This window comes from Pipra filicauda, unplaced genomic scaffold, assembly GCF_003945595.2.
Source record: "Pipra filicauda isolate LSUMZ 115617 unplaced genomic scaffold, ASM394559v2 scaffold18_size4552066_pilon, whole genome shotgun sequence".
Taxonomy (NCBI): domain Eukaryota; kingdom Metazoa; phylum Chordata; class Aves; order Passeriformes; family Pipridae; genus Pipra; species Pipra filicauda.
The window spans coordinates 4,487,599-4,505,186 of NW_024104298.1; the positions used below are offsets into that span (position 1 = coordinate 4,487,599).

The following is a 17,588-nucleotide window of genomic DNA, read 5'->3' on the forward strand; positions in this document are numbered from 1 at the left end:
GACCCTTTCCCAGTTTGCAGCAGAAAGCCCAAAACCACATAGAAAAAGCTGCTTAAATGAGAAGGCACCAGCAGAGAGAACTAGCTGAGAGTCTCTCCTGGGTCTCTGGAAACTTGCAGGTAGGAACAGGACAGAGGGATGGAAGTTTCACAGTTATTTGTATCTCCCTGAGAGACTGAAGAGCTGCCGAAATAATACAGATTTTTGCAAAACAAAAGAGACCAAACATGGGAAACCTGTGGTGCACAGGTGTCAGTCACAGTGTTTCTGGCTGTCCATTCACACAACTGCAACACTGGGCAGAGCTTGGCTCCCAGCATTTACAAAGCAATCAGTGGAACTGGAGCTCTTTTGGTGTTGCACTTATGATGCATATGTACCTCAAAAATAATTCTAAAACCTCTCCTCCGAAGGGGAACCATCCCTCCCCTCTCCTGTACAGCCCATTACCTCGTATTCATTATGAAAGCATTTGTCTTTAGGAAACACAAACAGCTCTCACGTGCATGCATATGCAAAAGAAAACAAGTACAACACCCATTTCTGTAGAAGAATATATTATTTAGCAGATCAGTTTAAAAGTAAAAAAAAAAAAAAAAAATCTGTACATCTTTGAAGGGGTTTTTTTGTTGCTTTTTTGCATCAACAAGGATAAAAATGTGTTTGCACCGTGGTTTCAGCTTTGTGCTCCTTCTTTGCTCATGCTGAAGGATCCCATGGTGTCCAGCTGTACCAGGCCACAAAGCAACCCTGCAAACTCACTAAGGTTTCTTCTGATTTCTTCTAGTGTAGAAAAAAAAAAAAAGAAAATTGCATCCACTATGCTGGGCCTCTGAATGCACTGTGAACACTATAAAATTCAGGGAATAATGCAGAGAAATGTGTAATTAGGGCCTACTGGGCAAACAAAAATGTATGCCAGGACCCTTGTCAGTATATAAGCATCTGTTAAGCTGTGCTGTAATTAGCATACTGCTGTACACATAGAGAGAGTATCTTCACTAAAACAACTTCTTCTGGTGTTTTTGGATGCCAGTGGAACACTTTCCAGGAAAAGCTCCTTAGCTAAGACTCTGATTTGTCTCTACACACTGTGGCTGACAGTTTGGTCACCAAAAAGGCAGCTCTGCTGGAGGTTTGAGCCGTGCTGCAGCCTGTGCACTGTCCGCAGGGGGAATCCTGCTGGGAATGTTGGAGCGTGGGGAACCCTCGTCCGACGGCGGCAGCGCCTGTGCAAGGAGGCTGCAGGCTGTAGATGAGGTGCCCAGGCAGGCAGGACATCCATCCCTGCCACTTCTCCTCATGCACGGTCCCAGCTGGATTTTGACGCAGCCGCCACGTCTGTTTGGCAAATACAGCATTTCTCAAAACCGGAGCAACCTCGGGGCTTGTGTTTTGTTCAAGGGCTTTTCTCGTCTCACTTTTCGGTGCTGCCGGCTGTCAAACTTTCACTTTTCTGTTTCTGCAGCTGAAAACGAAGAGCAGAGCAGGATTAGTGCCCCTGACTCACACAGTCCCGCTTTCCGCTGCTGCTGTGAGTCACACGCCCAGCTCCCCACAAGGCATGTGCCACATTTCTTGGGAAGTAATAGCCGGCAGCCTGGAACACCACAGGCACTGTTTCATCCAAACAGCTCTTGGATGCATGTCCTGAGTAAACAGAACTCAGTCTTTCTCATCATCTACTGCACTAGGCTCGCAGATTATTCATTAGATCCTCTTGTTTCGGGGTATTTCTGAATTCAAGCAGCTCCTATTTTCCTAAGACCTTTTGTGCCAATACACTGCAATTAAAGCTCCATCAGTTTGTATAAAAATGCTGTTTTGACGGCTTCTGTAAACCAGAAGTAAAATCTCAGCTCAAATTGAGAGATGAATGAGACTCAGACCGTCTAACAGTCATATTTGAGTTCTTTTTCCCTCATTTGAGAAATGCTCCTCTCCAAACTGAAGTATGTCTGAAAGACTTTGTTCTTCTTTAAAACTCAGTGCCCTCAAAGCATGTGCTCTTTGATTAACCAGCCTTAGTATCTGTGCTCCTGAGGGGCTTTTCCTCCAAAGCACTTGGGAGGGGATGGGACCTACACCGGAAAGCTGCTATTCCACTCATGGATGATCAAGTGAATGAACCTTAATTTCCCACATAACAAACAATATCAGCACAACTTGTGCTCCAGGGCACTTCCCAATTTATTTTAATGACAGAGTGGCTGATAGCATCCTGTCTACATAAATGTTTTCATGCCATAAAACCCCTACTCTGTGATTCCACTTGGGGAGGTTTTGTCGTAGACCTCAGCAGGGAGAAATGGCCCTCCCCTGAACCCTACACGCCAAAATGAGAAATGCTCTGTAAATGGAGGTCCCCACTGAGCCTTAAAATGGCCTCACTGGTTGTGTGTTTAATCCTCCTGGGTGCTGTGCATGACAGAGTAATTCCTCATAAAATTTCAAGCACACCCTTGATGGCAGACACGTGACTGGAAGTTCCTTGCCAGAAAATAAACTCATGCATTGGTGGAGCAATGCCTTGAACTGCCCAGCCCCAGGACATTTTGCTGCAGTCTAGGCCAGCCTAACTCCTTCCCAGTGGAAGGCAGATCCCTCCAGGAGGAGGTGTCTGCTAACGTGCTCCCCTCAGGCAGTTATCCCTGGGTTTTGTCTCCTGCAAGCAGCTCCCTTCCCTTGGCCACACTTGTGTGGTACCTGGTGGACTCTGCAAGGACATGTTCTTACTGTTTGTAGCACACACCTCTCCCCAGCCAGGTGTACTGGATGTGATTCTCATGATAATGATTATGCCATAAGCATTCCTGCTGTTTGGGAATTAAGCTGCAGTTTAATTACAACGTTTGGCATATTCAGTCCTAATATTTACTATATCAAAGAGATATGTAGAGTTTACCTCTTTCATAGCATCATCTATCTGTTTTAATCCCTCGTAGTGGTCCCTGGATTCCCACAGGGGCTGGAGCATCACCTCCTCCACTTCTGGGAATAGCTGGGTGAAAACAAGAGAAAGAACATCAACATTTCCTATTGTATTCATGAACTTCCTACATCCTTTCATCGTACATGCTAAAAACAGGGAGGAAGGCAGGGTGTGAACGGCGCATCCCCATTTCCCTGGCTATGTGAACACCTGATGGGGCAAACGCTGGAGTTCTGCATTGTCCCCTTCTGCTTCTGGCCCTGGGTGTCTTACCTTTGTTACTGTTTCAAACATGGGGATGAGGACGAACTTCAGGAAGCCGATCTGTGCCGTGGGCTTGGTCACTTTGTCGCGGTCCATGAACGGCGCCACTGGAAGCCCCTCGGATTTTTCTCGGTCGCTCTGGAACGAATCCAAAATTAAAAATAAAAATCTTGGCTAGAAGCCTGTGAGGAGAATAAAGTACTGCTGATCACGGGCTAAAGAGCAGTAGCCTTCAGACGCAGATCACAGAGGTGTTTGAAGGTAGCACAGAATAGCAACGTGCTTCCCTCAGGCCAATGTATCTGCTTTGTTGAGAGCAACATCTGGATAAAGACAACTCTGCTCAGTTACTTCTGCTCAGCACTAGCATGAAAGTGTTCACCTCCAGGCTTACAGGGCATCTAATTCCCTTTGCAAGCCCACTGAATTTGTGAGATGAAATATTTCAGAGCATCCAGAAAGGTGGTAATGGCTCTTGTTGCTCTGAAAGAGAAGGAATAGGTCTGTAATTTCCTCATAATTCTCCAGAGAGTGATTATTTTCAGCTATTCAACCAGAAATTACATCTCCTTCTTTTCTAAAGATTAGAAGTAGTTCTGGCTAGCCAGGTCAATGCAGAGTAGTTCCACTGAGTGCAAAGGGTTTGCCAAGCTACCTACTTCACCACATAACTCACTATTTCTAAGTGGGTTCATGTGCAAGGAGGTCATGGACTGTGTGTGCAAGAAGGACACTCTGTAGCAGATTTTATCTCCCAGTTATTGGATCATTCAGCACATGGTGCCTTTGCTGGGTGGCCAAAACAGTAAGGCATGGAAATATCGTAATTTTGAGTGAAAAATTGGACATACAGTGAGCTAGAAATGTTTCTGACACACCACCCGAAATGTCTGTCTCTTGTGAGAAGCCCTCCTTGTCATGCAGCCGACCAAAGTACAGACAAAACACCCAGGAAAGTGGTGGCATCTGCTCCCCAGAGCACTGCAGCTGTGTGTGGGCTGGGATCCCACTGCAGCTCGGACATGCACCTCAGGAGCCCATGTGCCAGAGGTAGCCAAGGGCTGCTCACCCAGGGATCCTTTTGTAAGACACCAGAAACCGTGTTCAGCTGGGAATCCAGTGAGGAGCAACGTTTGTGAAGCTTTAAGTCTGACTCTCTATACCCCAGCAAGTCTTCTGCTTCCTCTTTAGGGGGATGTTCACATGCAGTGAAAATAAACTAGTTCCTGTGTGATATTTGATATAATTTACTTGACAACTTTGTCTTGCCACTGCTCTTGTCCTTTTGGCTCAAAAATAATATATTTGTCAAAAAACCACGAGAGGCAGCTGCTTTACAGAGGACAAGCTTCAGCCTGCTGGCATTAGGATTTCTGGGTTGCTTTTGTCTTTCTTCTGAAATTTGCAATCAGTTGCATCCACTTGGCCTCTGAGCAGGTTCTCTTTCTGGCTTCCTTCTCTGACTTTCTCTAATAGAAGCCCTTCCATGGAACCATAGAATGGTTTGGGTTGTAAAGGACCTTAAGGATCATCTCATTCCAAGCCCCTGCCACGGGCAGGGACACCTTCCACTAGTCCAGGTTGTTCAGAGCTAGAGCTGGACTGGGCTGTCAGACAAGGGAGCACCTGTAGCTGAGGTTGGGCATCAGGAAAAGCAGAAAACTGTGCAATTGCATCTCTCCCTCCTTCTTACCTGCATAAAATACTCCTCTAGTAAACAATCCACCCAGGGCTCTGCTACTTCCATCGGGCGGACTTCGTTGGAGATATCACAGCATTTTATCAGCACCATCTTCAGCTGGAAGAGGATAATACTTTAATACTGCAATCTTGATGCCAGCCCTTTTCCCCCTATCCACAGCTTACAAGGCAGTGGGAGGCAATGCTTTCAACCAGAAAGGACAGTTTTAGGATTAAATCAGAGGTCTTAAATGATCTGGGCTCTTTTCCCCTCTCTCAGCTACTCTGTGTAAATCACTTTTTCCCCCTCTGGCTTGGTTTCCCTGCCTGGAGCACTGGGATGTGTCACAGGGGGACGTGCACTTATCTGCTGCCTGAAGATATTCAGGCACAAATGACCATTAAGCTTTTTGTGTAGCACTCAGAGGCAGCTGGGGAGAGATTTCCCCAGAAGTCAAAGACAACGGGATTGGGAAGTAAGGGAGTCTAGAATTTGTGCTCTTGTGGATATTTTTTATCCCACAGTAATGGACCTGATGGGACTGCAGGACTTCTAAAGCCAGAATAATCTGTTTTATATAGAGCACTTCCAAATTGTAATTATTTCTGGTGGGGCAGAGAATGTAGGAAGGATTCTTTTTTTGATATTATATATTGAATCTTGGTTTTTAAACAAACAAATATTAATCTAAAAGCTTTCACACTTATGCACGGAAAAATAACAATCCACAAAACTTCCTTACACAGGTCATGTGTTCTTCATTTGAATAATCAAAATTTTCCATTTTTTCCTTGAAAGAGTCCAGTATTTCTGCGTGTCTCGCCATGTCTGTAGCCAGGATTAATGTAATTATCCCCTAGCAAAGAAAACATGTTCACATATTAACTTGACATTCTTTACAAAGTCTACTATTCCAGAGCTAAGCAGGGTCTTTCTTACACACGGAATGCCTCAGATACATTACATTGTTCATAATGAAAGGGAGAAATTTCTGACTTGAAACTGTCAAGAAAACTTAGAAGAGGGTTATAAAGAGTTTATGGTGTATGAAAATGATGGTTGGATTGATCTGTAACGCTGCTGTGATATTCCAGAGACACATTGAGGTTTTTCCTTTCTGATTGACTAATTGTAGAAAAGCAAACTGTACAACAGGATGTTAAAAGCCGCACTCTGATTGCCAAGATCCATTTTTGGCTCCTTGGAAGGCACTGTGGGTTTTGCTGCTGACTCTTAGTGGCCCGAATAAGAGACAAAAATCATGAGATGTGGATGTTGTCTGTGCTCATCCTCTTTGCACTATGGGCTTTGAAATACTCAGATGCAGTCAATGTGTTAGGAGCTCTGCATCCCCCTGCTAGGCAGAGTTTATGGTGTGAAAACATGTGGTTAATTTAAAGCTGTGGATTTTCATACAGATTGATCAGTTCTGGGCCCAAACCTGCTTCCCATGCCCTGGCAGAATCAGTAACTCCAACCAGACCAGTATCCAAGCCCTTATATTAGTCTGCTTTTCCATTTGGTGTGTAAGGAAGGTGTAATGTGGAAATTAAGACCGAATTTTGGCCCTTCAAGCCATAATGGGAATTGTAGCATTGTTCACTGTCTCAGAGCTAACTGTGATGACTCCCAGTCCACCAGACCCTCTTCCAACAGTACAAGTGCTCTGCTTTGCCCACTTTGTAGCCATTAATAAAATGTTCCCTTGAAGCATAAACTTCTACCATGACAGCTTAATCATTCCCCAGCCAGAGCTAATTGACTCCTTCAATAATATAAATATCTCCCCCCAAAATGTCATAGGCTTTAATAGTCAAGATGTACTCATTATTTCTCAGCAAGACATCCCAGGGAGCGCTGCTGCAGAAATTTTCCAAGAACCCCTCTTGGATCCTTCCAGTGTGAGGGGCTTTTTTCCGTCCTACCCCGTAGGGAGAGCGATTCACTCGCGGGGAAGTTCGTGCGTGTTTGCACCTTCGGGGACAGTTTACACAGCGCAGACGGGAGCAGAATTCCTACCTGTCTTATCTGTTTGAATTGGTCCTGGTCGACATTGGAGAAAATGTTGTATTCTGGCTGGGAAAAGATCTGGAAAGCCACGGCACAGTGGTGGTTCTCCAGCGGGGAGATGTCGTTGTAGCGCACGGCGAGCTCGGTCCGCGCGTTTATCTGGTAGCTGATGTGGAGAGAAACAGTGAGGACTCCTGCAGACACACACCAGCTGCTCTAAACCACGCTGCTTTCTTTTATTGACATCCTTTTCAATGCTTATTCAACTAGCCGCAGTTTGGTTTTTTGACTGTTGGTGCTAAATCAGATTTTTAGAGAAAATAGATATTACTTTAATATCATCTCAGGCACTAATTCCCCCACAGGGTTATGGTGTTTTTTTTTTTTCTTCTTTAAATTTTACCAAATCTCTGTAGTTTAAAATGACATGGAAAAAAAATCCAGAAGGAACTGTCTGGGCTCCATTCAACCCCCACTAATATCAAATTGAGAGATTCCCACTGATCCCAGTCAGAATTGGGTTCTGCCTTTATTTAATGAATCATTACAAATAAATTAGATTCTCCCTCTCTTTTTCACACACACATACACGCACACAGAAGTGTGTGTGTGTGGCAACAACAATAATTTCCTCACATGATAATAAATAGAATAATATGACTTCATGATTTATAATCATGAAATAACGCTTAAGTTAAATTCCCCTTTGCGTTTTAGTGTCATTATTCGGTTATAATGATTTATATCTCTCTAAACATCTGTAAAGTATTTTTTTCATTTGTTTTCTCGGGAAAACAAGGGGGAAAGCGCTGGAAGAAATCTGAAAAATCATTTTCCTTACAGAGCCAAGGACAGCTGGCAACCCCAACCCAGACCCGAGCTTGCTGCACGAAGCTCTGCCTTGGCCCACGTGTGAGTGAACAGGAGGGCCTTGGGGAAAGGTCACGGCCAGCTGAAGCTGTGAGAAGGAAAACCTGACCTGCCAAAAAATGCCAACTGGTATTACCTTCCCAATAAATTTTAAGGGGAGAGAAAGCAAGAGACAGACTTACGTGTTGTTATAGCCTGGATGGTCCAAGTCATGGCATACTGCTGCAGTCATGAGAATCAAAATGTCAATCTGGGAAAATTTCTCCTGTGAAATACAAAACATTAATGTAATACTATGATTTCTACTTCCCCTATCATAATAAATGAAAAGAAGTATAAAATCCCCTTTATTTACTCTTTAGAGAAATGCAAATCTGAGCAAAGAGAAGTATTTTTCCATAGATGAATTTACTTCAGCCAAGAAAGAGAATTCTGTCTTCCCTTCCAGTAAAAATGACTCAGATTTGCCTTTGTTGCATTAAATAACAGCAGCTCAGAGGAGGCAATTTTCTTGAAACTTGCTATTACTGCAGAGATCATATGAAAGCACTGAGATATTAGAACAGTCTCTTACAAGTTATTTGAGCACCCTGATTAGTTAAGGGAGGGCTGGAGGGTGGCTCAGTTGCCATTGTGTTCTGCATTAATTAAAGTCAGAAGAAGAGTGAGAAAAATTAAATGTTGTGTTCCCACAGCTTCTGAATAGGATGAACTTCCACTAAAGCAAGATTTTCTTCATATTCCTGCTGGCAAGAAAACAGATTTAACCCAGTAACTGAGGTGTTTAACTGCAGAGAAGAAAAGGGGGAATATAACTGAATAAAAGCAGTTTTGTACTGCTTTTATTATATTAAATTTTATTATTTTATTTTTTAAATTTTTAAATTTTATTATTTTATTTCATTAAATTAATATATGAATGTAGGTTATCCAGACAATGAAATTAATTGATGCCTATAGTCTGGGACAAAGTACAGGCTGAATGTGAATCCTGCATACAGTGCATGCCAGGAATTATTTGCAGGAGCTCATCCAGGTGCAAGCAGACATGTGGAGAACATTCTGTGTCCCAGATGAAGACCATACCCACAGGCCATAATTCATTAGGCTTTGGGATCTGATTCCTGGATGTTTCATGCTGTCAGAGAGTCAAAAGAGCTTCAGTGTACAAATTGGGGACATCCAGGAGGTGAATTTAGCTTCCCAGCAGTCTCAGAAAGCTGTGTAGGTGCTTGGGGTCTGGAATGGGATGGATGAGTGGGCCCCACAATGGAAATGGGGTGATGCTTTTGAGGTGGGGTCATACCTGGAGTCTGCAGAGCGAGATCATGCTGTACATCATCTGGGTCACGCAGAAGCAGTGCCGGAAATTGTGGAAGGGGTTGTTTCTGTAATTGTCATGAATACACAGCTGCAGAGAGAGGGAACGAAGCAGTCAGGGACAGGAGAGCTGTTTCCCAGCCACCCTGGAATCACTGTATATCCCTAGAGGAGCCCTGTGGAGCCCAGTAGTCTTTTCTGCTAGGACAGAGTGACAGCACGAGGCCCTCTGACACACTCTGCCTTCCTTGGGGGGAGGGGGAGAGATTTCTGTGTTTCCAGAATTATTCAGCAGGTAAAGCTCACAGCAAATTCTCTCTCATACCATCCAGCGATGGGTAAACATCCCAGCACAGCTGTAATGGCATCTCAGTTCTCAGACAGGACTCTGTGCTCTCGTGCTGAATTTGTATTTCAAACCGTGCGGTGGCTAAACGGCAACTTTGGGGAGTGTGAAGAACTCGGAGCACATCCCCATTCCCCTCTTTTGCTGAGTGCAAATTGCAGCTCTGAAACCCTGAAGGCTGAAATGGGGTTGTTACTTCATCTGCAAATGCTCAGAGGTGGCACTTTGAGGACATGTTGCTTGGCAAAGCGAAGATGTGAATGCACTCACTGTAGCACCCCTACACCTGTGTGGATTTCCTAAGCCAGGCAGCACAGGAGAGATTTAGCTTTTATGGGCTCATAGGGCTGATTTTTGTGTGGTTTAACTTTCTACAGATCCTGGCTCTGTGCCCTCATTCCACAGGCAAGGTGAAGCCTGTCTTTCCCTCTGTCCTCGCTACTGTCAGCCAGGCTGGCTGAGTGAAGCTGGCACAGCCGGGTTAACACATGGCACAGTCACTATTCCAATGCTCTGGATAGCCTTTGGTATCCTGTTCCACGCAAAAAAGACAAGCACTGGCAGGACTGCTGGACCCTGCTGCTGAATCCTCTGTAACCTGGACCCTAGAGAGCCCTTATGCACATGCTTCAGGTACTGAGCCTGACTTAATGTCATGGATGGAATTCCTGACCCTTCTCCAGTTAGTACTGAATTTACTTCAAGAGTCCTCATGCCCCACCAGCATCAAACCCTTTAACCTGGGATCTGCCTTCTAGCAAGCCTCAAAGCTCTGGATTAGATCAAGAGAACTGTGCGTTTTCACTGCTTATTTAATATTTGGGGGCTTCGTTGCAAATGCTGGTCAGATTATCCTGCAGCAAGGTTTTTAGAAATTTATTTTAAAATGAAGAACTAATGGCACAGGATGGTTGGCAGCCAGGCTCACAGGTGGTGGGCAATATCTCACAGCCTCCATATGGACACCCTGGCTGTGCTCAGGCACTGCACAACACTGCATGGGTGTAATGTACACATCCAGCACTGGAGCCCAGGGCATCCCAGGGGACTCCTGACTCAGAGCACTGAAGGGATGCAGTGACTGGGCTGTATTAGTCATCCTTTCCTCCTCTTTCTGGCACATTTCTGTAGCCAGTGGATGTGAGAGCAAGAAAGCAAGTGTAGGCACAAGGTGGCTTTTTCCAACCCACTTAAGTTCACGCTGATGCTGTTGCCTAAAATCAAGGCATCGATGCCCATAGCGTGCCTGGGGAAGTATCATAGTTGGAAGAAGAGTCCTTGGGGCTTTTTTTAATCATCTTTCTGCAAAGCTAGTGTTTAAGAAAGGGAACCTCGTCCCGTCCTACCTTTGTAGAAAATACACAATAACCCCCCCTTGTTGTTCAGAAAGAATCTGTCTTAAATGCTGGTGGTAACAAATTACTTGGAGACACAAGCTAAAGGGAGCTGCCTGCAGTAATGCGCGTGGGTGGCGTGTTGATGAGTGTTGACATATCACCTTGTTTCCCATGTTTTCAGGCTGTGAAACAGGAGGAGGAGATTTTCTGTTTTATCTACTCTGTGCCAGCCTTGTTTGTATTTGGTTTCATCCCACCCCTTCTGTTCAGCTGCTTTCTAAGACCAACAACACCGAGCTTTCCATTTGTCCTTTTCTGGGGAGAGATTTCCTACGTTTTGATCATTTTTTTTGTGTCTCCTCTGAGGTAGTCATACTTTTTCTCTAAAAAGGCTTCACCAGTGCTAGGCATAAATGTCAGGTGAGCCTTATACCTTCTATGGTGACATTTTATCCCTTATTCCAGACCCTGCTCAGCCTTGTGCCTGGTTGGCTTCACTCTGCAGCAGGACACCAAGCAGTGAGAGCCACTGGTGCTTCCTGCTCTTGCTGTGCTTCAACGTACGATGAACCCAGTGTTTCCTTTGTGTTTTCTAACCACTCTCTGAATTTCTGGAATTTCTTCAGGCCTTTCTGGGAGTCTACATCCATCATGTAAAACAGTGCAAACTCTCCGGGTAATTAGAAGAGATTAACGAGATGTAGGTCTTCACTACAGGACTGGTATGAAACATCTGTGTAATGGACTTCCCACCGTGATGTTTCTAATTATTATCTCAATCAATTTGTCAGACAGAGGGGTAAGTTTCAGTAGTTATAATTCTTCAGGCTATCCCTGGATCCTTTTTAAACAATGGATTAACGGATAAAATATTTCCTGTTCTACAGTTCTATAGGAACGTGATTTTTTTTTTTCTAAGAAAGACAATATATTCTTCATCTTTTTAGCAAATGCTTTCTTATGCTCTTCCTTGTACCTGGAAACTTACTGATTTTTAAATATTCCAGTGTTTCTTCCTTATACATCTCACTTTCGGTATGATCTCATCTTTATCACATCTTACGTCTCTGCAACATTCTCAACATTAAAGGCTGAAGCAAAGGAAGTTATTTAGCTTCTCAGCAATTCCTTTCCTTCCTGGCCTGCTCCTTTGCTCCCTGTGATTTAGTACATCTAATGATTATTGGCTTTTTTTGCCCGTATCTGATGACACTCGTCTTGCCTCCATTTACAGGAGGTACCAAGAGCATTCAGCAGAAATTAGTTGCTGTCAGTAAATGAAAACTCAGCAAACAAATGCAAAACAATTAAAAAAAAAAAGTCATCTGTGACCACAAGAATGCAAACATTTTCTGAAGTACTTAAATGTTAAGAATTTGTGTAGACTGACTGCTATCAGTGGAATTACTCATGTGACTGAAGGTAATTCCACGGCCAAATGTCTCATTTATTGATTTTTGAACGTGAAAAATTGCATATATAATTTGAAATACTTACCAACCACCTCTTTAACGTGATAGGATTGATGTTGAAGTCTTTTACCAGCCCAAGGTCGTGGTACATGTGTTCCAAACAGCTCAGCATCTGCAGCCAGGAACAGACAGGTTATGGCCTTGGTAAATATCCCTTTATGATACACTGCAAAGTGAATTTCCTCCTTGCCAGCATCGAATAATTGCAGAGCCCTCTCGTTACGATGAAAGAAGGATGTTCAAAGGTTTCATGATGAAAGACAGTGCAAGAGGGGAGACAGAGAGGGCCTGAAAGCTTTTTGAAGCAGGCATATTGCTGTTGACTTGGTAGATTTTGTGCAGGGCTTTGAATCACACCAGCACTCTTCAGTAATTTAGCAATTCCCACTCAGGAAAAAGCGTTGCCATTTTTCTAACTCAGCTGGGATATGCTCTAAAGTTCAGTGAAATCAGTGGGAGCTTTTCCACTGACTCCAAAGGCTTTGGCTGTACAGAAATGTATCAAGCCTTAGCTGGATAGAAAAATGACATCAGAAAATAAGAGATCCTTAAAGAAACATTTATTCTAGGCATGTGACAATACCATCTTTCTTTACGACTTCTTGTCCTAATTCCACTATCTTAGCTCAGATCTCTTATTTAATGAAAGATCTCCTGTTATAACCCTATAAAATTGCAGCAGTTTTGTGACCATTCCCCCTAGTCTGTAACTAGGAATCCCAATAGTTGAAATGCACAGGCAGGCAGCTCTTTTGAGACAACATCTGCTCTGCAGGAGAAAAGGGGACGCAGGCAATTTAGCACCACCATTCCCATTTAATCATCTGGGCTTGAATGTATTGGAAAAAAAGATATTGATAATCCCAAGTGCTTGGGCATTTAACAGCAGCCACCAGTCAGAAACCAACAGGCTTCCAGGAATTCAGGAGTTTATGTGTCTGCATTTCCATTTCTAAAGGCTAAATCTGCAGGGGATGAAATGTAGCCATTGTATTAGAAAATGAGGTTCTTAGGCTGTAAAGCCATCCAGGAGTTTCCAACATGATGAATATAATGTCACAAATACAGCCTTGGAGATATTGTTTGAGTTAGTTTTCCGTTATTTGGGCTCTTAAAAACTCACCAGAAAAATGATTTAATCTAATGAAACTTTATATTTATCCAGGGAATAAACATAATTCGTGGGGTTACAAGTGGGCTGACTTTGAGTCATCCAAACAGGAAGAGACTTTCCTGCGAGACCTGAGGGACAGTGTCACGAACTGAATTTTGCTCAGATCACATGGACAGCATTTTGCTGAAGATCCCCTTGTCCTATTCCTAGGTAGAATATATGTTTTGCAATAGTTTCATAAAAGACTTTCTGAGACAATAAACTTGATCCAGAAGGGCTGAATTATCCTCAGAAACACCTATATCCCCCCAGTTGTTGCCAAGAGAGCTTTGGGTGAGTGACAAGGTGACTCTAAGTCCCAAAGCTCTTGCCCCTGAACACAGGAGAATCTCAGTTTTCATTTTTAGCTTTCTTGATGAGCAGCAAAAGCTTGAATAAGGGACTTTTTTAAGGCTTGAAAGTGAGAGGGCATTTGAGAAAGAGAACACAGGGTTTTGCTGCATAGCTCTGTTTACTGAGATGCTGCAGAGCACATTATTCATTTGCTTACAGATGATTATGGTTTATGACCTGCCTGTCCCACACGTAGGCAAATGCTCATTGCTAAACAAGTAATTGAAATATTGACAGAATTGAAATATTCTCTGTAAATACAAACCAGAGCTAAAAGGGTGAGATAAACCCATATGGTGCTCAGCTCAGCAGAGCTTGTGTGGAGTCTTATTTTTGAGCAGCACTCCTCCTTGCAGGGCATGCCTAATCCCCATGCTCTCTTGTTAGCCTCCTTCATGCCTCCATATAGTGTTTCCTAGTACTCTGAACGAGTTACTGTGCTAAAATATTATCCCTCAGCACTCAAGAATCCGTGGATAATGGTTTTTGTTTCTCCTTATTCTTTCTTAATAGTCAGGACAATGAGCCAACAGTGTTATGGTCCACCTGTCAGAGTGTAATTCCTTCTTGCTGCAACGACCTGACAGGAGTTTAAAAGCTGGGGGCAAGGCAGATGCATGGCCTTGGTACAGAGAAAAGGGGCTGGAGAGGGGGCAGGGGCTGCAGAGCACCTCTGACCACACGAGGGAAGCTCTGCCAGCCTCTGCAAATGGGAGATGGACCTCAAGCCACCAGAGAGTCCTTCTCTTGTTCTACCAGACAGAGGAAATATCCTGAAGGGAATATGATATTCCTGTGGATGCAGTGTGGGGTGTTTTTTCCTTGTCATGTCGGACTACAGGTGCTGAGCCAGAGTGACTCTTGTATGCACAACATCCAGTTGAGAAGGTGATTAAGGAGACTGGTGCTGGGATTGCTGCTGGAACTACCCAAGCCTCCCCTTGGGAAAAACCCAGCACTGAGTTTTTCCTGAGGGAGATTTGATTGTGTTTGCTGAACCTGAATTTACATAAGCTGTCCCTTCTTAGTATCCTTCTCCTTCATGTGTCTACAGAGGTTTGCACAGAACGTTCTGCAACACAAGTGATGGACCATGAATAATACCAGTAGCGGTAACAAAAAGAAGAAAATGAAGCAAAAAGAAAATACTAATTGGCTGTGCAGACGGCTTTGCAACCTCTTCAGAACACACTTCAGTGTGATTCACACCCCTTGGCTGAAGGGGTGTGAATCAATGCGTGAACCTCTGCCTGCTGCCTTATTGATCTGAGTGGAGTTATTGATGATGTGCTTAAGCACACACTTTGCTAGGGATTGATTTGTTCAGATAAAATGGTCTGAGAGAACTCATGTGTCAGTAATAATAGTGCATCAGTTGTGGGACATCAGTAGGAAGGGACTAAATTAAAAAAAAAGAGGAATCAGGATATGATAATCAGTATAATCTGCCTGGCATCTGTTAGGAAAAACTACTGTACATAGTTTGTGTGACATGAAAATAAAAGAAGTATAGAGAGTAGGCAGCAGAAAAGGGGGAAAGCACTGCAGACTGTCTCTCTTCTGGCCTTGTTGATTCTCAGAAAGTTAGCTAAGCCAGCTAACGTGGCATCCCTACCTCGTTGGGCTCCCACAGCCAGACGTCAAAGGTTGGTTTCCGAAGTGCTTCGATGGTCTCCTGGGACAGCATGTACTGCAGACAAAAAGGCACTTGGCATAAGTAGGGGTGTCACTGGCATGGGACCTGCTCTTGGAATGTCTCTGGGACTCATGGGGTTCCTTTTACGAGGGGCTTAGCCCATATTTCCCAAGGATGTCTCCCAACTGTCTCCCCTCTTCCCATCCAACCCTCCCCACCCTTCCCACCAGCTGCTCATGGTCATACCAGGATGTCCATGCCTGATGGATGGAGATCCTTCTAGAGCAGAGAGGTGCAGGGTTTGGGAAAAAAGGGAGGAGAGCAGAGAGGTGTTATGGACAGGGAAGTGAGTAAATCCAGCATGGTAATATAAAAGACACAGATCTATCTCTGTCTGCACTGGTTCTGCTGCCTGCAGAGCACGTCTGGTTCTGCTGCCTGCATCCAGTTATGGCTGGATGGTGTGAAGTGTCTCTGCTTACAGTGTTAAATTAGCTGGTGGGTATGATATATTTATTTTCAGATGATTTATGCTCTCATTTTGAGTGTTTTTTCGAGAACGCCCACGGTTTCAAATTGGTTGTCAGCCTGAAAGATTCGAGTGATTTTTTATCATTACGCTCAGAAGCTTAAAACAAAATCAAGCTCATTCACCAGTTACAATTGCATACAAAATGAAAACAAGGAACATGGAGGGTTAAAAGACATGGGAGATCAGGGCTCTACCATTCATCTTTCCAAGACTCCATTCATCAGAGTCGTTCTGGGACTCAAAAACCTTGTGGCTTTGATTGTGCCATTTACCATGGCTGTCCCTACTTTGGGATTATTGTCCCGAGAGGGTGAATGACGTTTTCTGAGCCAACAAATTTTTTGGTGCTTAATCCTAGGAGGAACAACTCTGAAGATCAGTTTTCCTTCTTGAGAAGGCAAGTCTTGCTTTTGCCTATATAATGTGCATTCATTGTGACGTTCTGCAAGAAAACTGCAAATTAGCAGTTCAGATTTGTTGCTGTGTACAAGATGTAACAGTGTCAATAATGACATCTCCCTTCAGTGTACTCACTGCTCCCCAGACTCCCTGGCATGGGACAAATCCAGCACCTGACAACTGATGACAAATTTTGCAAATCTCTCCAAACAGAACCCAAACTTCTAAACCCAAAATTCCCGTGAGTTTTGGTCTAGGGGTAATACAAAAATACAAACTAACGGTTTACTCTGCAGTCAATAGTGCAACTCTTCCAGCACCTGTTGTCAGTTCAAGATCCTAATATCAGAGCAGTACATCAAGGTTTGATCTGATATATATACTTATCCAGGGGGAAAAAAAATCTGATTTAGAACTGATATGTTTTGTGAAATCGTGTGTTAGTGTCAGGAGCACAAGCCTCTCGGGCAAAAGTTAATTAAAAGAAATATAAGTCCCATAGTCTTTGCTTCAGAGACCTGGAGGTCACTTTTGCCAGGCAGAGCAGAATAAACAGTAGAATTTACAGCTCGTTGCTCTGTAAGGCTCTGAAGGCAAATATGCAAGGATTCATGTCCATGTCACACACCTGCATCACAAGAAGATTTCAGAGTGGCCGAGCCAGCTTTGATGTGTGCAAGCCCATGGTTCAACTATGATTTGAACACGTGTGAGCTGGTGTTTTGTCAAGCTGTGACCTGGGCATTGAGCAGACACAACCTGTCAGCTTTTAATAACTCCTGGGGGCAAAGGCTGCCAGTGCTAGGACCAAAAATCCTGTGTTCTTCATGGTTTCAGCCTCATTCATCACTCTGGATTTGTACTTGTACTTGCCCAGGGGACATTTTTCTTCCAGTGTTACTGTTTTCTCCAGCAAATACACTAACTCATTTTCACAGGGACAATGAATCATTCCGGAGAGAATCCAATGTCGCATTTTCTCTTTGTTTCCCTGGGTGAAGCATCCCCATAAATTACTTTTTAAATTAAAAAATAATCCATTAGGAGAGAACAGGAAGGAGCACTACTTTCAATTAGAGTACAACATTGTAGGGTATTTTTGATTGTTGCTATGAGTGTGGAGAATAAACAAATATAAACCAGACAAAGGAGCATTAAATGTTGACAAATACAAAATGTTCATTAACATTTCAAACACTAATGAGCCTTCAAGTATTAAAGACTACTGAGGATTGAACTTTAAGTCACTGCAGGCAACAACAGCTCACAGGGGTTTTGGATC

General features: G+C 43.6%; 1 protein-coding gene across 3 annotated transcripts in view; it reads right to left on the reverse strand.

The window, feature by feature from the left end:
• Positions 1–540: 540 nt before the first annotated feature.
• Positions 541–17,588, reverse strand: part of PDE9A (phosphodiesterase 9A) — a 50,830-nt gene continuing 33,782 nt past the window's right edge. For all 3 annotated transcript variants that reach the window (XM_027742017.2, XM_027742020.2, XM_027742018.2), the window contains 10 exons: positions 15,355–15,429; positions 12,258–12,344; positions 9,064–9,168; positions 7,940–8,022; positions 6,897–7,053; positions 5,620–5,733; positions 4,890–4,994; positions 3,206–3,334; positions 2,906–3,001; positions 541–1,468 (listed from right to left, as the gene is read on the reverse strand). In XM_027742017.2, coding sequence (XP_027597818.1) covers positions 1,418–1,468; positions 2,906–3,001; positions 3,206–3,334; positions 4,890–4,994; positions 5,620–5,733; positions 6,897–7,053; positions 7,940–8,022; positions 9,064–9,168; positions 12,258–12,344; positions 15,355–15,429 — 1,002 coding nt within the window. In that variant the 3' untranslated portion in view covers positions 541–1,417. The remainder of the gene's footprint in view (positions 1,469–2,905; positions 3,002–3,205; positions 3,335–4,889; positions 4,995–5,619; positions 5,734–6,896; positions 7,054–7,939; positions 8,023–9,063; positions 9,169–12,257; positions 12,345–15,354; positions 15,430–17,588) is intronic.